At 26.6% G+C, this 23,723-nt stretch overlaps 3 protein-coding genes across 17 annotated transcripts; 2 read left to right on the plus strand and 1 right to left on the minus strand.

Moving 5' to 3' along the window:
* Positions 1 to 732: 732 nt before the first annotated feature.
* LOC122710802 (inositol polyphosphate-4-phosphatase type I A) lies at positions 733 to 23,713 on the minus strand. Of its 12 annotated transcripts, none has more exons than XM_043928922.1 (21): positions 23,425 to 23,713; positions 22,121 to 22,233; positions 21,680 to 21,790; positions 13,191 to 13,367; positions 9,841 to 10,025; positions 7,380 to 7,472; positions 6,541 to 6,696; positions 6,197 to 6,397; positions 5,975 to 6,129; positions 5,695 to 5,867; positions 5,452 to 5,593; positions 5,238 to 5,353; positions 5,059 to 5,145; positions 4,710 to 4,870; positions 4,441 to 4,624; positions 3,173 to 4,308; positions 2,657 to 2,922; positions 2,300 to 2,517; positions 1,834 to 2,156; positions 1,465 to 1,732; positions 733 to 1,267 (listed from the first exon to the last, which is right to left on the minus strand). In XM_043928922.1, the coding sequence occupies exons 5-21, from the start codon at positions 9,968 to 9,970 to the stop codon at positions 1,135 to 1,137; spliced, it is 3,942 nt and encodes a 1,313-aa protein (XP_043784857.1). In that variant the 5' UTR covers positions 9,971 to 10,025; positions 13,191 to 13,367; positions 21,680 to 21,790; positions 22,121 to 22,233; positions 23,425 to 23,713; the 3' UTR covers positions 733 to 1,134. The 12 variants fall into 12 exon arrangements, with proteins under 12 accessions (XP_043784857.1, XP_043784852.1, XP_043784860.1 ...); XM_043928917.1 differs by having other exon boundaries at positions 1,352 to 1,732; XM_043928925.1 differs by lacking the exon at positions 7,380 to 7,472 and having other exon boundaries at positions 1,352 to 1,732; positions 6,541 to 6,692.
* On the plus strand, positions 12,048 to 14,707 carry LOC122710805 (exopolyphosphatase PRUNE1). Of its 2 annotated transcripts, none has more exons than XM_043928933.1 (5): positions 12,048 to 12,172; positions 13,208 to 13,449; positions 13,576 to 13,847; positions 13,954 to 14,195; positions 14,287 to 14,707. In XM_043928933.1, the coding sequence occupies exons 1-5, from the start codon at positions 12,101 to 12,103 to the stop codon at positions 14,560 to 14,562; spliced, it is 1,104 nt and encodes a 367-aa protein (XP_043784868.1). In that variant the 5' UTR covers positions 12,048 to 12,100; the 3' UTR covers positions 14,563 to 14,707. The 2 variants fall into 2 exon arrangements, with proteins under 2 accessions (XP_043784868.1, XP_043784869.1); XM_043928934.1 differs by having other exon boundaries at positions 14,268 to 14,449.
* Positions 14,313 to 22,698, plus strand: LOC122710804 (discoidin domain-containing receptor 2-like). Of its 3 annotated transcripts, none has more exons than XM_043928929.1 (15): positions 14,313 to 14,445; positions 16,925 to 17,100; positions 17,600 to 17,705; positions 18,267 to 18,492; positions 18,775 to 18,922; positions 19,020 to 19,318; positions 19,400 to 19,607; positions 19,749 to 20,357; positions 20,861 to 21,015; positions 21,078 to 21,239; positions 21,324 to 21,433; positions 21,490 to 21,666; positions 21,739 to 21,831; positions 21,901 to 22,042; positions 22,197 to 22,698. In XM_043928929.1, the coding sequence occupies exons 2-15, from the start codon at positions 17,016 to 17,018 to the stop codon at positions 22,515 to 22,517; spliced, it is 2,841 nt and encodes a 946-aa protein (XP_043784864.1). In that variant the 5' UTR covers positions 14,313 to 14,445; positions 16,925 to 17,015; the 3' UTR covers positions 22,518 to 22,698. The 3 variants fall into 3 exon arrangements, with proteins under 3 accessions (XP_043784864.1, XP_043784865.1, XP_043784867.1); XM_043928930.1 differs by lacking the exon at positions 14,313 to 14,445 and adding an exon at positions 15,320 to 15,808; XM_043928932.1 differs by lacking the exon at positions 14,313 to 14,445 and adding an exon at positions 16,828 to 16,846.
* Positions 23,714 to 23,723: the final 10 nt, after the last annotated feature.

Below are 23,723 nucleotides of genomic sequence, written 5' to 3' on the forward strand. Positions count from 1 at the left end.
TTTTTACATTACTTCTATTTGAAAACCACAGTTTATTTATTAATTAGGAAATTAATAATTTATATTTTCGAATATAAATTTTACGTTATTGTATGTAAAAATAAAATAGGTAAAAATAAAAAAAGAAAAGAGAAGAAGAAATATATATATAGAGAAATATATAAAGAAAAAGAAATAAAGTTATAAAATATATATATATATATATATATATATATTTTACTCTGCATATTGTGTGTGCGTATATATATTTGAATGAAAAGATAATAATTCATTTAAAATTTAATTTGTACTCTAATAAGATTTTATATTTCTTCTACAAAATTCCGTACTCACACACTTAGTTTTGTTGCGAATTTAATATTATACATTTTATTGCCGATGAGATTATTTCAAAAGAAAGTAGCAGAATAATTTATTAATGATCAAATAAATTCATAATGATCAAATAAAATGATTCAAATGAAGAAATGAATTTTCGGAAATATATATGAGAAAAATCAATGAAATGTGATAATCATCACAAGTTTTTCAACTCGAATCATCGTTTAATACTTCTTTAATTAATTATTCATTAGTTTATTGTAAGAAGACTAATGTTTATCGATGATTAAATTTTAATTTTAATCAATCAAGATGTTTTACTCATACGAATATTATCATGATGGAACATTTTTTAATAAATACAATCATTGGCACATAACGTGAATTTTGATAAAATTTTTAAATATCTTATTACATTTTCTATATCTTTATCTAAAGTAAAGTACTATATACAGAAATAATAAAAATATGTCATTTAAAAATTTTACAATCTTTGTTACTAACACGTGATAGACTAAATAAAATGGCACTCGCTTTCGTTTCCATGATAAATCGATCAAGCACACATAACATGTGCATGTATACATTATACCAAACAAATAGAATTTTTGATTTCATAACGATTTGACTCGTGTCTTATCGAGTCTAAGAGAATAAAAACTACATATATGTATATATATGCATAATTTGTACAAGTAAAGTTCGATCTAATTTAATCCATTTTTTTGTTTTTCATTCGAATGGATTCATGCCATACTGTTATCATATACATTCTGGAAAAATCAAGTATTTTTTACTATTTAAACCTTTTTTTTAAGTTTGCGCCGATCCATAAGTTCCTGTTGGTGGACGATACAATTTCGGAAATGTCAGTATTTGCAAACTATTAAACGCGTATTTCCGAATTCCAATATTTTTCCATGTATTCTCTCGCCGACACCCTTCGCTGTAATTAAAATAATATTTATTGTAAATAATAAATAATATTCAATTAAATAATATTCACATTCTAATTAAAATCAATATTTACTACTATTTGAATATATTTTCAAAACAATTATATTAACTGTATATATTATACATAACACATAGATCACACATGCGCGCAGGCATATATACACATTATTTTTTATAAAAATTAACCTTCGCATACAGTCGAGCGCTCTTATGTATTCGTGCTCGGCTAGATGATACTCGGCGGTTAAAATGTTCACTTGCTCCAACGTAACAGACATTCCAGTGCGATCTTTTGCACTTTTGCAGCTAGTAAATCTCAAACCGCGCATTCTCCGACAAATTTGAGAGGATAATTGTAAGATTTCAACGTTCTTATTTACTTTGGCTTGAACACTTGCTTTTAAATTGGTCATCAGTTCTATTAAAGTTTGACCAAGCGGTGATCTTGCACCAACTAAATCCGATAAAAATATGAACGAGATGAATACAAATATATATATACACACACACATATATATATATATGTATTTAAATGAAAAACCAACATAAACTTACGTCGTGTTGACGATGTCTCTGTCGGCAAATTAAGTTTTTTGAATCGTAAATAATACTCATTTAGTCTTTCAAAATTATCCATATTGCTTTTTTCTTGCGGTTTTGTGGTTCCGAGACTTTCTGCCAAGGAAGCCATTTCATTAATACCAACATTAAAAAAAACGGGAGTAACATTGAAGGAAATTGTTTGTCTAGAAGAAGGGACTAGTGGAAGAAGAGAATAAATCGCATCTGGGACTGGAAGTATCACTGTTAAAGCTGCTCGAGAACCAAGAACTTTTGGTAATGGTTGTTGAAATGGAGTATTACTGTTTCTTTCAAGCCTGAAAAAAACATATTATTTATATAATTTTAATATATAATTTATGTAATTATTTATTATAATAGAATTTGTTCATATTTAAAATTTTTTAATCTTTTATTATATGAACACTAATATCGAATACATCAATACTTTGATATTAACCTTGGTTCGATGCCACATCTAGTCAACGTAAAAGTTACTGTATGCATATCTTCTATCGCTATAGTCATATCTCCCCACATATCTATTTCATCTCCATAATAACTGAGAAGACCTTCAAATGAAACCAGAGGACCAAGAGTGGTTAAGATTAAAAGAAACATAGGATCAGGTCTTTGACACCAAAGTTTCGCCATCAATCCCGATACTAGACTAGTCAACTAAAATCACAAAAAATTATGATTAGAATAAAATCTAAAATAAAAAATAATATGAGAAATGATGATAATGAGAAAAGTATGATAATATTGAAATAAAAAAAAAAAAAAAAAAAAAAAAGAAAATATGTTGCAAACTTACTGCTTGACTGAAACAGACATCTCGTCTATAACGAACATTGCAAGCACGTTGAGCTGCTTTCGGATCTTCTTGCACTCTGAATACCGAATGAGTCAATCGAGCAGTTTTCAGCAAACCATCCATAGCTTGTCGTAGTTTTTTCATACTTGGTCTTAGCTCACTTGTCCAATCGACGATCGAGGCAAAATCTAGACCTTCGGTGAATTTATTCCTTTGTCCCGAATTGCATTTAATCACTCTCGTCATCGAATCGACAGCTTGACACACTTCATAATGAACAATATGTATATAATATGAAGTATAAATAAATCAATTGCCCAATAAATCGATTGTTTTCTATCTTTTTTATTAGTTCTTTTTCTTTTAAAAAGAACGTGAAAACTGATTTCGCGAATTTCGCGCAAGCACAATATGAATAATATCCACTTGCAACATTTAGCGCAAATCGTTTCTCACGCACCTAACTCATATTATAATAGCAATCAAAGTTGAACAATCGAAAATCTAGTTTCTTACCTTCTTTAGCTTTAGAAAAAGCTGGCATCGTCATTTCCGAACCTGGACTCAATTGTTGTCGAAAATTTGAACTATTTTCCACGCTTTCAAGCAATTTACTCGATTCGTCGTTTTTAATATCATTTTTTGGTTGAATTGTTACAACTTGGGCATTTTTATTACGATTATTTGGAATACATCCTTTTAGACTATGTGATCTTCCAACAACATTTTTATTTCGCAATCGTACTGCAGGACTACTGCACCTTCCACAAAGAAATTTCACTTTCGATACTAAACACATTACGCTTGCTTCAATATTTAATTGAGTTAGATCCCAGGGCTCAGGTTCGTCAGTAGGCTTATAATAATTAGCAGAAGGTGAATTGCACATTTTTTGAGTATCTAAAAACCGTTTGCATGGATCAATGTCAATTTTAATTTCCTCCTCTTTTTCCTCATTACTCTCAGATTTGATATTAGCAATAGTTTCATTAACAGGATTGTTCCCATCGTCAACATTTTGATTAGTTTCCATGCAATTTTCTTCAATTTCAGAATTCTTACTATCATTTTCAACATCAGGAAAAATAACAAAATTTTCTTCGTTCCTTTCGACATTATCTTGATTAGTATTAATATGATGATTTACGTGAACATGTTCGTTAAACGAAGCCGTATAACCATTTTTATCGGTTTCTTTTATCCATAAATCTTTCATGCATTCTGGCGTATCAGGCGTAACAAAATCATCAAAATCCGGACTTTTTAAATCAAAATTCAATTGTTGTGTAATCCTTTTGAAAGGAGATAACGATTGATTTGTTTTAAAATCTAAATTGAGAGAATTTTCATTCGATGTTTCGTGAACCTTAGCTACTTTATATTCCTCTAAAAAGGTTAATGCTTCCTCGACCAATCCAGGATCCCAAAGACTAAGCAAAATTCTAGTTTTTGTAATCATATCTTCGCAAATTGGTAACATTCCACTGGTTTGTTTGTCTTTTGCAAGTTTCATTAAAGCACGCATCGCATCGACAACATCTCGTCTAAGTTGCTTAATCGCCTGAATGGCATCGTGTGCCATAATTATTTTTGAGGTTCCTTGGTACAAGTGATTGTTACGTGTTGGCGATTCTTTTAAAGCTTGTAACAACCTAAAACAATAACATCAATATAAATATACATATATTCTCATTTTTTTTCTAATTATTTATCTATCTTTTTCATCCATTCGCTTTTGAATCATTTGATTAATAAATAAACCAATCATAATAATAATAAATCACCTAATGAGTCCACCATTTTTACTTTTATGCGAATGTGCGGTAAATGCTCCGACAGTAATAAAATCGTAAAATCCACATCTGTTTAGAGTATCATTATGCACCCACATTCTTTGAAGATGTAAGTTAACAGGCGCAAATTCAAGGGTTCTATCATTCCTACGTGATGATCGTTTGAAATAACTTCCTACAAAGATCATTTTATCAGTTGATGAGATGTAAATATTAATTCATTTTAATTTGATAATAAATAATTGTTCTTTTAGTTCTACCTTTAAATGCAGCTAAATTTTCTTTAGCTTGAGAATAAAGGTGTAAAAGATGAAGATGACGATCGAGCAATTCTACTTGCTTTGTATGCCAAGGTTCTCGCAATTCGCCCATACCGGCCACTTCTTGCAATAGCTCTTTTTCTTCTTGAATCCAAATTGCACTATATAAATAAAAGAATAAAATTTTAAATAAATAAAACACAATCATAAATGAATTTTGTTATATTATCAAAATTATGCATATAATATATATTAAAATATAATTATCATAAGATATTAAAACAATAATGCTTGACCAATATTTAACAAAGCTTAAATGATATGATATATATAATATAAAATTGCTTACAGTAAATGTTGTGGGAATTGGAAACAAAGTTTACTTTCTGCCATAATTTCATGTACACAAATATCTCCACCTAAACCAGAGTGAAATCTGAAATAACAATGCAAATTTGAAAAAATAAATTTGATAATATAAAAAAATCCGTGCAAGATAAATATTTCATAGTACAAATAAAATTATACCTGTATGTTTGTATATATGGATTGGCAAAAAGAAGCTTAAGCTGTCCTTGATGTGGTAATTTGATTTTCGTTCCTAATCTTGGTGGTAATGATTGGGATCGTCTGTGTGAAAGTATCTAAGAAAAGCCAACACACACCAGAACGAAAAGAGAAACTACAGAAATTGAAAATTTGAAAATGAGAGAAGAAAGTTTTGTGGTGAATCAATATTTACCTGGTGATTGCCTCCAGAAGAAGCTTCTTTCGATGGAGTACTCTCTGTGCTATTTCCTCTATCTTCTGCCTCTAAATTCCACACGTTAATTGTTAAGAAACCAACTGTTGTTGTTTTTGCCGACTTCAAAGGTATTCTTAATCTAAAATGGTTTGATTGCTAGTCAGAGACGCGATAGAATGAAAAAGTGAACAAACAAATTAGCAGTAAATAAAGATATAAAGTGAGAGCCTATAAAATTACCTAGGTGTATCCTGAATCGTATTCAACGTAACAATTGCGCTTCCAATCGGTGTCGCTGTTTGGCTTACGCGTTCCCTAACATCATACGCGGATATTCTTACTTTCGTTTCAGTGCTTAGGCCATCACTTGTTCGGAAGGTTACAGTTGTTAAGAAACCGGGATTGCTGCTTCGCTGAGAAAAAGATAGAAACATGCGTAAATAAAAATTAGCATTAAAACAGAAACGAAAATGAAAACAAAAGTAGAAATGAAACAAACAAGATAACAATTTTATCATACCTCTACGACTTCAGTTCGCGCATATTTTATCCAAGTTTTCGAATTCTTCACTTGTACATCTATTTCTAGAACAGGATTAGGTGGTCGACCGTGACCATCACAAAGAAGATTATCGCATGCTAATGATATTTCACATATTGGTATTTCAGCAGGATCTGAAATAATGAATCGATTTAAAAAAAAATGAATACCAACAAACTAATAATTTGATAACAATCAAACCTGTTGAAATTGCACGTTGTAAGCGTAACATATGGATATCAGTATCGTGTTTATGCCCACTAAATGCTTCTATGCGTTGTTGCAATGCTAATAATTGACTTCGCATGCACTCATAACTAGCAAGTTGAAGAGCTTGTAACCAACTGTCTCTTTCTTCAGCTGAGTTTGCACCTAATGCTTGGAATAAACCTCCGTCGAAAACTGAAATCAATATATGCACAAATTTTAAATTTTTAAATTTTCATTTTTTTATTTTTTTATTTCCGGCGTTTGAGATGATCGCATTAAATTTCATCACCATATTTCCTTTTATCATTTTTTTTTGGAAAAAACCAAATGCTTACCTATACTGAATCCATATGGAATCTGATTGCTCGGTTGCTCCACTCGAACAAAACATTGTTCGAGAATTATCACACCTAATGGTTCCGACCATTGGTCCCGCGATTTGAAATAAAATAATAAGTTCCCCCGCAACCTGCACCATCTCTCCAAACTTACTATCCAACAGAGAACACCAACAACCCTGTGTTATTTTGTTAACATCTTTATCAAAATTTCATAGGTAATTTTGTCAGATAATTTTCTTTTCAAAATGAAATAGACACGAAAGAAAATAGAAATCAAAATGGTATATACATATATACGAAATGAAATAATAATATTTAAATCTTTATATACGTTCAATATATTATATATATATATATATTATATACAGACATTTATAAACATATTCACATATGCAGCGCAATCGTTTGAAAATACAATTCTTATGCATTTTGAACAAGCCATTAGCGAATCACTAATAGAAATATATTAAAAAAGCATGCGATCTATGATAAAATGATTATTAGTGAAAAAAATGATTTTGTGAAATGTATCATTCAATTCAAAAAATAATGCAAATTTTTCTCGAAAAAGAAGCGCATTCTACATACCAAAAATTCTTTTGAGCATAGCGAAAGTATAAAAGTATAAAATTTGTAAATACGAAGCATTTCCCCGAAGCGATCTGCCAAACTTTGTCGAAACATGTGTCAAAGGAATATTTGATGAAGGAATCAATTTAGTCCAATTTTGCATGTAACGAAAAGCGTGTTATTCGCGATTAATCGAGTTTACATAGTGAAGGAAAGAATTTTTGTGAAAAATCAAAAAAAAAAAAAAAAGAACTCGAGTATACCTTTACTTGTACTGGCTGTAACGCAACTGAAGTCTCGTAGTGTCTTATGTGTTTTTCCCTTTTGACATTTGTTGTTTGATTTTCTACCTGTACCTGTAAATTATACGTAGCTACAGGTAGCTTAATTAATATGCTCTAATATGAACGCAGTCGGACGTGGTTTTTTCGCTATTTATTCGCTTTTTTATTCATAATAACTTTACATTCTCCTAACTTTACTATCTTTCACTTCAAATCGCAAATATGAATGTTTAATCGATAGATGTTTAATCGAATCGAGATAGGATTGAGATCGAAATCATTATAATATTTATTCATTATATCGAAAGTTATTCCTCATCTTTTTGAATGCATAATTTCAAATTTGACATTCCTAATAACTCACAGCTGAGGAAGTTTATAATAAATAAATATTATATTGATTATAATGATTAAATTCTAAATTTTCATCTTATCTTGCCTCTTTCTATTTCTGCCTATTTATTTGTTTCTAACTATTTAATTTAATCATTTATTCATATATCAATATTGGAACAAGAAGAAATAAATTTGTGTTGCTAAAAGATTTTGATAAGATATTTAAATGATATTAAAAGTTTTTGATATACTTAAACGATTTACAATGAGATGCTTTCATAATTCTTGAATAATCGTGCACACGTCCTATAAGAATTTTGACTGAGATTCGAAGGCATGTTCGATTCGCAGAAATACTTTTATAAAAAAAAAAAAGAAAAATAACATGTTTAACGAATTCAAAAATTTAGAGATATAATCTACAAATAAATTGAGATACAAAATTATTAAATATAAAATGTCACATATATATATGGATAAAAATATACATATACATATATGTGCATAAATATGAATATACATATATAAAACATACATATATATTCCTATAACTATTGACATCCCAAATTTATTATCTAATATTAAATACATGAATAAAATTACAAATTTGACTTTCAACTTTTTAGACTTGATAAAATTGAATTACGGTGATGTTCTTATAACTTAAATCAGTGTTTCCTTTTTTTGGATTAATAACATATTTTAAAATTAAATTTTCTCTGCATATTATATTATTAAATAAAAAATTTTTTCTTAATCTTATTAATTTTTCTTAAAATCATAATACATTTTTTCATTTTCATTTTATTATTTATTTAAACAGTAAAAAAATATCACTAAAAAGAAAAATATTTATAATACTAATATATACATTTTAAATATATTTTTGATTATTATATTGATTGATTTCTCAATATTATTTATAAATATTAATAAATATTATTTTTGTTTTTATGTTTGGTAAAATTTTGATAAAATTTTCGCGATATATTAAATAAAATGCTCTTATACACATTGAGGTTATATAAGGTATTTGCCGAGAAACACTGACTTAGTTTTTGATTAAAGCTAAAATCTTATTACAGTAAAATCTAATTATTTTAATTAATTATTATTATTATGTCTATAATATACTGATATAATAATAGTAACGTAATATATGTATATAATAGTTGATAAATGATATATGATATATAAATGAATGAAATGAAGGAATCAAGCATTTTCCACTTAATATATGATATACATATATATCATATAATATATGAATATTATCATATATCACGTATTATAAATATATATGGAAAAGAGATATGTATATATATATTCAATTCGGGATGTTTCGTAAATTTATAAACTTTATACATGAAAATTTTATACGAGCTTGACAAATTCTTCGTATTCATCAGAAATAAATATTAACACATTTAAAATTAAAACAAAAAGATTTTTTTAAAAAGATTTTATATTCATCGTTTTATTAATTTATTATATTTCGTTAATTTATTAGATGAAAAAAATACCGTAAAACATTTCGCCAATTAGAAATACGCAAATACCAACGATTTTGAAGTGTAGTGGAAATGACAACATAAAAATCAATTTATAACATATACATATATAACATATAATAGACAAACATCTTATTCACTCGCATACGAACCTCGATCAAATTGAAAATATATTTATACTATGTCAAATTGTGTTTCAGAAAACAGATAATGAACTGTATTAATTTAATATCATTAAATATTGTAAGAAAGATATATACTAATATCTACATCTTTGTCAGGTCTTAGATCATCATTTGTCTGATTTAGATCTTCATTCGTTTTGCATTTCGCGACGAATACACGACAAAATCCAGTCAATCGTTGACGAGATTTATAAGATATATCAAGAAAGAAAAGGGATTATCCCCACAAGACGAAGAATTTGCGTATCACGTGAGTTTATTTTCAAGGATAAAACATACAATTTAGATAAGAAAAAAACATGCGCCGATCGAAATAATAAAAATACATACATAATTCAGTCGATTAAAAATGTGCGATGAAACGACTAAATATTACTTTTATTTTTAAAACTAAATCTAATCACTCACTTTCAGTTCTGCGAAAGAAGCCTTCTTGACGTTCACGCACGTATAATATACCCTCTTTCTCAAATTTCTGCGAAGGTTGTGTAGCCAAAGTCAATAGTTCTTGCTTGTTAAACCGCATCGCGGAATACATCCATTCAAAGTAATAACTATGTTGTCCGTTATGTATTTCTATTTCTTCTTGTTATCTGTCAAGAAATAAACGATTAATAACACGTGCATCACATCTTTTAGTGTCATGTCAAAAAAAAAAACGAAACGAGACGAGACGAGACGAAACGAAACGAAACGAAACGAAACGAAACGAAACGAAACGGAACGAAACGGAACGAAACGAAACGAAACGAAACGAAACGAAAAGAAACGAAAAGAAACGAAATGAAACGAAACGAAACGAAACGAAACGAAACGAAACGAAACGAAAAGAAACGAAACGAAACGAAAAGAAACGAAAAGAAACGGAACGGAACGGAACGGAATGGAACGGAATTGAAACAATAACATGAATTAAGTAATACAAAACATGAAATGAAATGAAAAATAAATTTTATCTGTAATTCTAATTTTTATAGGATTTTTTATAATCCAACAAACATTTTATTTATAGAATATATAAATATATAAATTGATAATCTGTCTATAAATCCATAATTATTTGTTTTCGCATTAAACTGCTTTTGTGAAAACCGAAGAGTAACTTGATAACAAAAACTAAACAAATCTTATTAAAAAATTGTTTTATGAAATTATGAATAAAAACATAATAGAATCTGTATAATATACTCTTATAAAAAACATAACATAAAGGAAAAAATATTCTGCAGCTTCAGCTATTTAAATTTTAAATAAAAGCATATAACTATTACTTAAAATTTATTCCATTTCATTAGTGACATTAGATTTTACTTTGTTAAAAAATGTGTAAAATTTGTAAAAAATATGTGTATATTGAATTCACATTGCGATTCTTTTATTCTAAATAATTATAAATAATCACAAATAGTTATAAATTTCCACTTAAAGTTTAAATAGCTAAAATTACAAGATATAGTCAGTTTGAGCTACCTTTTTATTATTAAAATAGATTTAAAGTAAATTTTATTTTCAATCTAATAATAGATTACATTAACAAGACCTATTCAATTTCTATCATGAGCCCGCTTTAGCAAATTTATATTTATATTTATATTGTCAATTCGCTAACAAATTCTATAAACCATTCTATAATCTATAACTTTTTATACATATCTTGCACTTTTTTTATTCTTTTTTTCCTTTCTCTAGTTGCTAAATATCTTTAACACTTACATATTTTATTTATTAATTGATTATTATTTTTCTTTTTATTCTAATATTTTCAATAGTATACATTTTGCAGTAAAGAACACTATTAATAAAAATAAAGATTTTAATTTATTAAATAAATAAGAAAATAAATTTATATTACAACGTTATATACATAAAAATAAAAATGAAAAATTTTATAGAAATAAAGAAAATGAGGATTGATTTCACTGTTTGCATCTTCTTTATATTATAGAAGGAATATTGTCTAATATCTTTTTAATAATTAGTTTCAATGAACAGTTTTTTTTTGTTGTGATCGTTCCATCAAACGTATTTTATTTTTCTAATCACTATCAAAATAACTAATATTAGGCTAATAAAATTTATAGAAAATGTACATTTTCAATTATAATCACATTCATGCGAAGAATATGAAAATAAAAAAACATGCTTGCAAACATAAATTTACAAAATTATCAACAAATAAAAGGCAATAGAATAAAATAATTATCGAACCAACGTAGTATGTACCGTTTTTCACATCTTGAAACAAACATGTATTATGGATGACTATGGACAAAGAAACAAGCGGTCGCGGACATTACTGTCGTTTGCATCGTTCAACATCGGTATATTTCGTAGATTGTCGAATATTGCCGAATATTATCGACTAAACTCGAATACTTCCGAATATAGTCGAGAAATTATAACACTTGATGAAGATAAATAGTTTGCAATGCAGTAGTTTTCAATCATTTTTCAATCATAAGCAAGAAACGAATAATTTTCAGTTATTAAATTATTTCTTTGTAAATTAGTTTTTATTTTTATTACAAGGATCTGGCTTTTATACTATATCAACAAGTGAATGAGCAGTTCGAGAAATGGTGAAATCAACTTAATTAATATATTTGGATTTTGGACAAAATTTAAAAGTTAATTGAATGTAAATAAACTATAACTGTAATAAAGAATCATGGAGTCATTTCTATCCACGTCGAAAGCAGTTCTGGTACTATTTCCGTTTTGTTTTAAATATTTTATTGTAGTGAGTAAATTCTTAGATATATTTTTAATTAAATGTGCGCAATGATTCGGTTCTCATTACCAGTATTTAAAATTAACATTATAATTAAATTATAATATTAATATATAAATAAATTATAATATAAACAGTTTAGTTTATTAATTTAACTAATACTTTTTTTTTATATTCTTAAATATCATTAGTAGAAATAAAAAAATTTGTTGTTATATAATGAAAAATAATTATTATTTTTCTTACAATTATTTATTTGCATAATAAAAATAATCAAAATAAATAAATTTAATAAATTATTAATAATAAATTAGTAATAAATTTAATAAATTAGTAATAAATTTAAAGTATCATATTAATTACAAAGTTAAAATTAATGCTAATAATTAAAAATAAAATTAATAACTTTCTAATATCTGATATTAAAATAAATGATATTAAAATAATATATATTTATTTAATTTTTTTTAAGTATTTAATGAATAATTAATATTAATTTAAATTTTAATCAAATGATAATAAAATTATAATTATTAATGTTGATAGATATTAGAATTTCAATTTTTATCTTTTACGCGGCATATAATTTTCAAATTTAAATATTAGAGTTGTAGTAAATTTTAAGAATATATTATTATATTTCCAAATATATATTATATTATATAAAAGACATTATTCTCTAAATGTTACAAAAATAATCATAACATTGATTTATAAATTTAAAATATGTATAAGAAATATAAGATAATTGACTATTTATATAATTTAATATAATTGTTATATTATAAAAAAACTATAGATAAAAATTATTTTAAAAAAGATAAAAATTTTGATAAAAATATAAAATTAATAAATAATCAAAACATATGACAAATTCAAAAATAGAAATAAAAAATATAAACACAAATAAATATTATTATAAATATTATCAAAATTAAAAATTAAAAAAAGTAAATACTTTTAAACATAACAAGAAGAAAAATTTATTTAGAAAATAAAAAAAATATAAATATTTAAAGATTTTTACCTTATATATTATTATAGTCAAAGTTATTCAATTATAAAAAAATCCGCATCGTTTTGGGTAATGGAACTTGCGATTTAGATTCCGCCATATCGACATTAATTCAAGCTTTTTCTGAATATTTGGATGGAATAAAAAATAATGAAAAAGATTTGGCAGTTATTCCATTGATGAACATACCTGAAAAAGAATATCGATTAAAAACGGAAGTCGTATTTTTTATGAAATGTCATAACATATCCTCTAACTTGCTAATATTTCGGTAAGTTTAAAAAAAATTAAAAAAAAAAAATCTAATAAGAAAAGTATTCTATACTAAAACTTAATAATGAAAAATTAGAATATAAAATATATTAAAAAATAATTTGTAAAAAATTATAATTTCTAGGGATCAAATAGATTTGAAAACTTTAAAAGAAAATATGAAAATCAAATTGGAAATCGTGCTTGTCGATCATCATAATCTTCCAAAAGAAGATATGTATCTAATGGAATCTATAATTAAAATAATCGATCACAGACCACAAGATAAACGATGGCCATGGACAGGCAGGAAAGTGTATTTGGAAAATGTAGGTAGCTGTGCAACCTTAGTGGCGCGAAATTTATTTGATAAACATCCAGAAGTTATAGATTCACAGATATCAAGTCTTTTGAGAGGCAAGCAAATAAAGTTGTATTAATTTTTCTTTTAATATTTTTTAGTATAAATTTTATTAGATAATTGCGATGTTTAAATATAGCATTATGTTTATGTAAACAATAGGTCCTATCTTGATCGATACATATAATTTATCGAAAAAAGTGAATCGTGCTACTTCTATGGATATTGAAATTATAGAAGCTCTCGAAAAAATTGGATCATTAGATCTAGATAGGAATAAAGTATTTAACGAGATCTTCATTGCAAAATCTGATATTAGTGAATTAACTGTTGATGATCTTTTGATCAGAGATTTAAAAGAAACTTCTGGAGTGCCAATTACCGTATTGCCTATATTGGTGAAGGTAAAATAAATTTAATCGATTTACATGAAATTTTGATTTATTTATAGTATAATATATAATGTAATTATATAGTTCATGTGCGGCACTTTAGGATTTTCTGGATTTACAAGGAAGTTTAAAAAGTCTTGAAAATTTTGTTCTATCTAAAAATACCACGATCGTTATTGTAATGGGATTGGATCTTACTTCAGAAAAAGTATTTCGAGATATTGCTGTTTTTTCTTTGGCTGCTGATCAATTGAAAAAAAAGGTTAGCATTTTAAAATATTTTCATTCATTTTGTTTTATTCGATCAATTTGTAATTATCGATTAATTTCAATATTATCAGATAATAGAAGCTCTATTGTCTGCACAACCATCTCTTGAGTTGATATTGATTAAGGAAATTAATAACAAAGATGAAAATTTTAACTTGGTTCTTTATGAGCAGAAAAATGTACAGATTACGCGAAAACAAATTTTACCGATCATTCAAAACACTATTTCGTCTGAGTGTCGGTGTTAAAAAAAAATTCAAATGGCAAGAATATTTTTAAATTGTGGGTTTTATTTAAAATAAATAAGATATAATATATAATCAATAATAATAAGAGATAATATATAATCAATAATAATATTGATTTAAAATAATAAAGTATTGAAATATTTTATTTTATTTAAAATGAAAATATAATAAGAAAAAAATATAAATAATATAATATCAATTTGTTTCATTAAATGATATTAAATATGACAAATGTAATTATATATATGTAATAATATATGTATGCATGCAACAAAAATTTAATTTAAGAGCAGATAAACTATTCCTAATAAATCTTTTTTGCTAAATTGCAATGAATAAATATTTGTTTCTATTAATTTATCTGTTCTCATTAATTTATTAAAATTTTTCTTATAATCATATTATTTATATTTCTCTGTTCATTGAAAATAAAAAACATAATAAAACAAAATTAAAAAAAATCCATAAATAATGCTTATTTCATATTAATCATGTTCATATTTTATGCTCTATATTAATTCTAACGAATATCAAATTTCAATATTATCAATCTTAATATATAACAATGTATATAACAATTTCAATATTATTGCAATAATTGTATGAATATATGTTGGAAGGATATTCCCCTATAACCCCTTTCGCCCCACTCCTATCTTTGAGCAAGCTCACCGCGAGCCGATACCATGGATGCTGGACTAAAGCTTTGGACCAGAGTGGAGTTTGCATCGAACTACGTTTCGTTAGAAATACTAAAACACGAGCATACGAACGAACGTGTTCAAAAAGAAACGGAAATCGAATTAGATGTGAGAAAATCTGTCAATTGTACAGTGCAAGTGACAATTGATTTTTAGGAATTTCTATTTTTTTCTTATTTCTTAATTAAGTTGTGCAATTATATATATATATATATATATATATTACATATATATATATACATATATATATATATATTTATTTTTTTTTATATAAAAGAAATTGAAATTATACAAGAGGTGCATCTTTCATTCGATTAGCTTTAGCAGAATGTTGAAATTCTTTAATTTTTTGAAACTTTTCATTTTTATGATACATGGAATAAGTGAAAAGCATCGAGCTTAAAAGGTAAGAACTTTCAAGATTATTCATTTTTCATCAATTTATCATATATAAAGACTGCAATATATAATATAATAATTATTCAAAAGATATGTTTAATGATCGATGCAACATATTCCATATGGGTGTGGAAGAAATTTAGTAATTATTAATAAAGATCGAATGAAAGTTGTATTAATAAATAAAATAATTAGAACGCGTGTTAAGTATTTTTAAATAAAAGGAAAGAAGAAAAAGAATTTCAAAAATTAAATAATTAAAAAAGAGGAAGAAAAATCAAAGAATATTTTTTATATTATTTTTCATATTATAAATTCAAGTTTTTGAAAATTTTATTAAATATCATTTAAAAGAAAATGTTTCCTTTTAAGCAATTTCATTTGAAAAATTAAAATGAATTGAAATTTATTATCTTAAAACTTACTTTGTTTATAATATATAAAATCAAAATCAAATAATATCTTTTATTTTCTTAATCATCTTTGATAATTAATATAAATAAAATATATCAGTCACAAAAATTATTATAAATTATTATAAATATACGTATATAAATAATACAACAAAAAAATATGTTATAAGAATTAATAAATAAAATTTCCGGAAAAGAAAAGAAATGACTCGTATTTTATGTAGTTGCTTTTGCGCTCATATTAAAACGAAACATAATAATACATAATTGTTTGCACGATGTGGACAAAGGTACAAGTAAACGAAAATGAGTCGATTATGATCATGCTCTTTCCTGCACCACACTCGTATTGATCGTATTTTACTTGTTGCACGCATATCCATCCAGGACCCCGTGCGCATTCCCTAACCCTCTGTCTTCATTTTCCATCAATGAATCCAATTAACATATAAGTTGCATATTGTTGATTGCTAATATCAAACCGTTATTTATATTTATTTGTATTTATTTGTATTTATTTGCCATTAGTTAGAATTTTTCAAAATCTATGAATATTAACATGTTTTATTATCAATTCAAATATAAAGTATACCATAATACATATACATATTCGAGATATGAAAATAGAATTAGTAAGTTAAAAGTTATTATAATTTAATAACGAATAATGATCAAATAAATGATTGAAAAATTAATCGATAATATAATAGTTAGTTTCAGAAATTGAACAATGTTAGCAAAAAACTCGATCTATCATGAACTGTGAAGAAAGTGAAAATAATAAAAGTACCGGATATCGAGATGCGGTGCACGTTAACTGTCGTCTCATTGGGAGTTCTTCTGGTTACAAGTGCTCACGGAGAGAATACAGGCAAGAACGTTTTTGGTAAGAAAGAGAAAGAAGAATATAAATTTAATATAATTCAAATTTTTTCTAATTATACAATACAATGAATTTAATGACAATAATAATGCAGTAATAATAAGAAAAAAAAAATATTTGTTATACAACCCTACGTAGCAAAGACTTCCGCGAATAATAAAGAATATATTATACATATATACTGCATATATTTATATGCATATATTATAATAATGCATATATTATAATAATAATGAATGATGAAGAATAAACTTGTAACATTAACAATTTAATTAATAATAAAAAAATGAAATTATAATGATGTGATCATTATACAATATTTATAATATCATATGAAATGAAATAAATAATATATACCATTTAATTTTTTTCGAATTGCGACCAATCGCGCTTATTGAAAATCCGAATAAAATCTTAATGCATATAAAAACAATAAAATTTAAATCGAAGAAACAGATTTGAAAACATACATCATATATAAGTAATATTGCTTATTTTACAGGTCAGTGTATCTTCCCACTTGGTATGGAGGAAGGAAAAATTCCAGATGATGCAATCACCGCTTCTTCTAGTTATGAAACAAAATCAGTGGGACCTCAAAATGCACGGTAAATTCTTTCGGAATATTGCTAGACTATATAGTTTTGTTATTTATATATAATATAATCAGCTAGAGAGTAATTTTTCATAAAAAAATAAATTGAAAAATCAGAAATTAATCAATTTTGCTTGTATTTGAAAAATTTTCAAATTTGATTTATTCAAAAACAAATTTTTCAAATGAAAAAAATATTATTTTTTCTCTTTATTTTTATAAGGAATCACATTGTTAAAATAGGATACACAGTGTATAATTAGAATTTGAATTATATAATTATTCGATCTTTAATTCATTTTCTTTCTTCTTTTCATTTGAATAAAAAAAAAAAAAGAATAAAAAAAATAATTATATTTTGATATTAATATTACTATATAAATAATGGTAAAATATGCATCTTATCATACAATACATATGCATCATACAATACATCTAATAACATATATTTTTAATTTACATCACTTTCATTTTTATAAAGTTACCAATATAATGCGAAATAAAAATCATCTTTGATGATTAAAATTATTGTGATTTATCAACTATTGCACTTTTTATTTTTATACATTTACAGAATACGACAGGAGAAAAATGGCGGTGCTTGGTGTCCAAAAGCGCAAATTAGCAGCGCGATACGGGAATATTTGGAAATTGATCTAACTAGAGATCATCTAATAGCGTGGACTGAAACTCAAGGACGATTTGGTAATGGTCAAGGCCAGGAATATGCAGAAGCCTTTTTTCTCGAATATTGGCGCGACAAAAAATGGCATCAGTATAAAAATTTGAGGGGTGACAGAGTTCGTATCTGTAATAAATCCATCAAAAGTCATCTGCGTTGCTTCGATTAAGTTTCGTTGTCAAACATATATGTACATATACATATTTATATATATTTCGCGATATTAAACAATGTATGAAGGAAAACTCTTAATATTATTCGTAAATACTATTAACTATATTAAATAGTTTCTCGAGAGCAAAGCAAGATGTCTTCGATGATTATTGATATCAAGAAACTATTGTTACATACCTATTCGTACATTAATACAGATCAATTGTACACGAATCACTTGTTTCAGGTATTACGCGGAAATAGTAACACTTATTTGGTTGAAAAGCAAAAATTGGATTTACCATTCGTCGCGAGCAAAGTTCGATTTGTACCTTACAGTCAACATCCACGGACGGTTTGTATGCGAGTTGAAATTTATGGATGCATATGGGAGCGTAAGCATTTTTATTATATATTTTATTTACAAGAGATAATACTATCGCGAATATTATCGCGCACATATCACGTATACGATTATCGGCTTTTTCCCAGAGTATATCGCGAGTTACAGTATAATCAAAGGATCAATTCTTGGTCCCGGAGGGAAAAATATCGAAGATTCATCGTATGATGGTATCGAAATTGACTCTCTTCTTGTAAACGGCCTTGGTCAACTAACGGATGGTATATTAGGTGAAATTTCCGAAATTTTCACTTCTTCAACAAATGGTACAAACTGGGTAGGCTGGTCAGACCGCACCACTGTCCAGATTATTTTTTCTTTTCAAGAATTACGAGAATTCGAAAATTGTTCTGTACATGTTGCGCGTATACCGGAACTAGAAATTGAGGTTCGTCATTTTCTTTATCTACGTACTATATATGTATATACTTATACATTTTTTAAAATTCTTAATTTCTAATTTTTTCAGACATTTTCGGTAATGCATATTTGGTTTTCCTCTGATGGAGAAAACTATGAATCGGAAGCAGAAAAATTGGTGGGTTTGATCGATGCTAGCTCGTCTGTTGCCGAAACAATTTCGATTCCTTTGCAATCTAGAATAGGACGATTTGTAAAAATGGAATTTGATCTTGCTGCGAAATGGTTGCTGCTTAGCGAAATCACGTTCCACACGGGTAAAGAATTTATGCTAAATCTGTTTAGATTATATAAGAATGCTATTCAACAGTTATAAAGTAACTTTCAAGAAAAAAGAGAAAGTTAAATGCTGTTGTTATTAATGAATTAATAACTTATTAATATTTTATTAATTACAGGTAGTAAGAGTAAATCAAATGATTTGAATATTTTGAACGATCGATCATTCGAAATGGATCAAAATCGAAGCGAATTACGAATAAAATCTAGTAACTCCTTGGACTCAATAATATTGGGTTTTAATGTAACAACACTTTATGAAATTCATGAAAACAATTCGACACCAGATGCCTTCCCCGTTGGTACTTCCCAAACATATATTGGACTTGTTAGCGGTTTACTGACAGTGTTTGCTCTTTTCTTAACTTGTACAGCATTCTTGATCAAACAAAGAGGTCGTAACAAAGTAGCTTTGTTACAAAAACATACGGCTCTACTCTGTGATTCATCTACACCGGGTATTGCGATTTCTCCAAAAGATGTTAAACTTTCAAATTCAATCGTAACTGGATTATCATTAATTCGTAAACCTATCATTATTGCCGCTTCTGATAACTTGCCTGCTCGATCCAATACAGATTTACGAAGAGATTCCCAAAGCGTGATCGATTCCGAAAATAATCGCAATTCAACTTTATACGAAAGAACTTACAATCTGTTCTCTGAAGAAAATCTCGTAATCATGAAATCAAATACGAAATCCGCACATATATCTGAATCATGTTCTGGTGAGTTTGATGAATATTAATAAATTTGATATTTGTTTTCACATCAGACATTACGAATTTTTCTCGGTTCACTATCAATTAACTTTTTTCTGATACTATTAGCATAGTATTAAAAAATGTAACATATATTTGAATTTATAAATTTGGATCGAATGAAAAATTTGTTTTGTATTGAAAATTTCAAGCAAATACCTAAACAATAAAAAAGTATCGAAATCTTGTTCGATTTCAAATTTTTCCGATTCATCTTGAAGTTCAAACTTCCAAAATTCAGAGAAGATTATATCTGTACATATTGGTACCACATTCATGATTAAGAAAATGCAAAAGAAGGAATAGAGAGCCTACTTATATATATACATATATAATATAAAAGGAATAGTTTTATAAATTAAGAAAATAATAGTACGGATTATGAATTTGTCACTCCCTTTAAGTATTATCACATTATATTATTATATTTATATATTAAACTTAATTTTTTTTTATTCAATGTATTTTAGATTTTAAATGCAACTCGAGCTTTATGACAAGCAAATCTACGGAAGTTATAATTCCAACTACAACATATTCATCGAAAAAGATATTTTATTCACAATCAGGAAAATTGAATCAAAGAAATTATGAAGGATATTATGCAGCAACGGATATTTTAACAGTAAGATAATGAATAAAATATATATATTTAAAATATATATTAAAAATATGATATGTTTATAGAAGAAAAAAGAAACTTTATCAACTTCGAGTCCATTCACACCGCTTCAAATTCGTGAAAAAGGCCTATGCTTACTACATACCATTGAATCTTACAATGTCCAACGTATTTCTAGACACAGATTACGGATTTTAGATAAGCTTGGAGAAGGAAATTTCGGTTTGGTAAGAATGAATAATATTAATAAATATAAAATATAATTGATAAATATAAAATTAAAATAATTAAAAACACATTTGGCCATATAGGTCCATTTATGTGAGGCAAAAGGAATTACCAATCCAGAGATAGAAGCGATTCAAAATCGACAAACTGTAATCGTTAGATCTCTTTGGCGGGGAGTTGTAGATTCCTTAAGGTATGTTAATTCCAAAATATAATTACATTCTGATAAAAATATTTGTATGTATTTAGGTTGGATTTCACAAAAGATATGCACGTTTTGGCAATGCTTCAAAATTCGAATATAGCGAAGATGATAGCTTTAGTAGAAGAAGAACCATTCGGAGCTATATTCGAGTACGGTCAATTTGGAGATCTTCCTACTTTTTTAGAAAACCGTGAAAATTTGGATAACAAAGAAGATATTAGGTGAAAAAAATACCTTAATGATGTATTAAGATGTCATTTCTTCGTATCTCAATTCGTATCTATTCTTCACAGCTATGGCAGCCTTTTAAGTTTTATTATCCAAATTGCATCTGGTATGAAATATCTGGAATCCATGAACATTGCACATTGTGATTTAGCAGCTAGGTAATATAAATATTTGTAAAAAATAAAATAAAAGAAAACAAATTAATTTAACATCAATATAAATTTTAGAAATTGCATCGTTTGTCTTGATCTGAAAATAAAGGTATCCGATCATGCTATATATTGTAATAAATATGATCATCATTATTTCATCGATGGACATAATGTAAAAATTCCTCTTCGTTGGATGGCATGGGAAGCAGTTTTATTGGTAAATATTATTTAGTGTTTCTTCTATTCTCTTCCTATTTTTTTTTTAATATTATGAATATAATATATATGTGAGTACCTTTCTTCTTCAGATAGATATTTCTCTTTTCAGTTTCTATATATTGTATCCATTTTCTTTTTTTTCTGTTTCTCAGGGTAAACGTAGTTGCCGTGCCGACGTTTGGTCATTTGCTGTAACAATTTGGGAAATTTTTCGAAATTGTAAAGAAATACCATATGCAGATTTAACAGTTGCACAGATTTTAGAAAATTATGGTCATTGGTATCAAAGAGAAACGAACATCGATAAGGAACATGATGATAATAATGATAAAAGAAATCAACCTCGAATTCCTTCACAGTCTGATCATTGTCCAGATAATCTTTATCGTATAATGAAAAAATGTTGGAGTACACGAGTTGAAGAGAGACCTAGTTTCGAGGAAATACATCTATATCTCGAGAAATTAGCCTGATTGAATGTTCCAGGTACTCATTGATTGAGTAGTACGGACCAAACAATTACAATCAGCCAAGAAGCATCCTGTACGTAAATTTTAGCTTTTTATGTTGATTTATTCTTCTTCTGCTTCATTCAGTTTTTAGTAATATATTCCTAATGTAGCTCATATCAAAAATATATTATATCGTAAAACTACTCCTTTCCATTAAAAACATCAGGATGCTCTGGCCATTAACTTTTAATGCTCAATTAGGTTTATGTATGAATCAACTTTGCGCATATATATATATGTATAAAAATACATAATGCGAGAGAGAGAGAGAGAGAGAGAGAGAGAGAGAGAGAGAGAGAGAGAAACAGATGGACAGAACTTATTGGATACATTTCCTGTGAACAAAAAACGCAAAGCTTTTTCATAAAAGTTATTGTCTTGTTTTTTCCAATTATTTGTTATAATATGCAAAATATTCTTCGATTAAATATTGACTCTTCATAACTATATATTAATATGCTTTCTCTCTATATGAAATGCAAAATTGTATAAATAAATTAATAAAATTTATATTGGTTTAAAGAAACATACAACAAAAGATGAAACAAAAATATATAATATTAATTTTATAACGAGTTTGGTTTAGAATTCAAAAATTCAACAGGATAATTAACATGAAAGATATTATATTTTATATGTATGAAAAATTTAAAATATGTTATATTGCAAATATTATAATCGATAAAACTGCCAAATGAATAATCATTGTTTAAGTACATATTCTGTTCATATCAAAATATTAGCCATTCGTAATAGTTTGTGCGCGTTATCACAAACCAAATGGGACAATCAATATTACAAATATCGTTTCATATTATACGATATGTGATCTCAAAATGTAATTATCGATCGATTTGCTAATACTTACCGAAAACTAGGATATTATGTCCATATGATGCTAGTCAGATTGTTGATTGCTTGTAAATGAATCAACTTTTCATCGTATTGCGCGTATATGCACTATATATATACACAGGAACATAAATTTTTTAAAATTTCTGATTATAGCGATCGAAATATTTGTAATACAAATCATACATATTCCATTAAAAATTATATTCTTCATATTTCCAACGTTACGGTGAATAAAAAAATTGTTATATACTACCTAATAACTTCTATTCTTGTTACTATAATAACGGAGAAAAAAGCATCCGAAAAAAGACT

Source organism: Apis laboriosa, unplaced genomic scaffold, assembly GCF_014066325.1.
Source record: "Apis laboriosa isolate Shangri-la unplaced genomic scaffold, ASM1406632v1 scaffold152_cov153, whole genome shotgun sequence".
In the NCBI taxonomy this organism is placed as follows: domain Eukaryota; kingdom Metazoa; phylum Arthropoda; class Insecta; order Hymenoptera; family Apidae; genus Apis; species Apis laboriosa.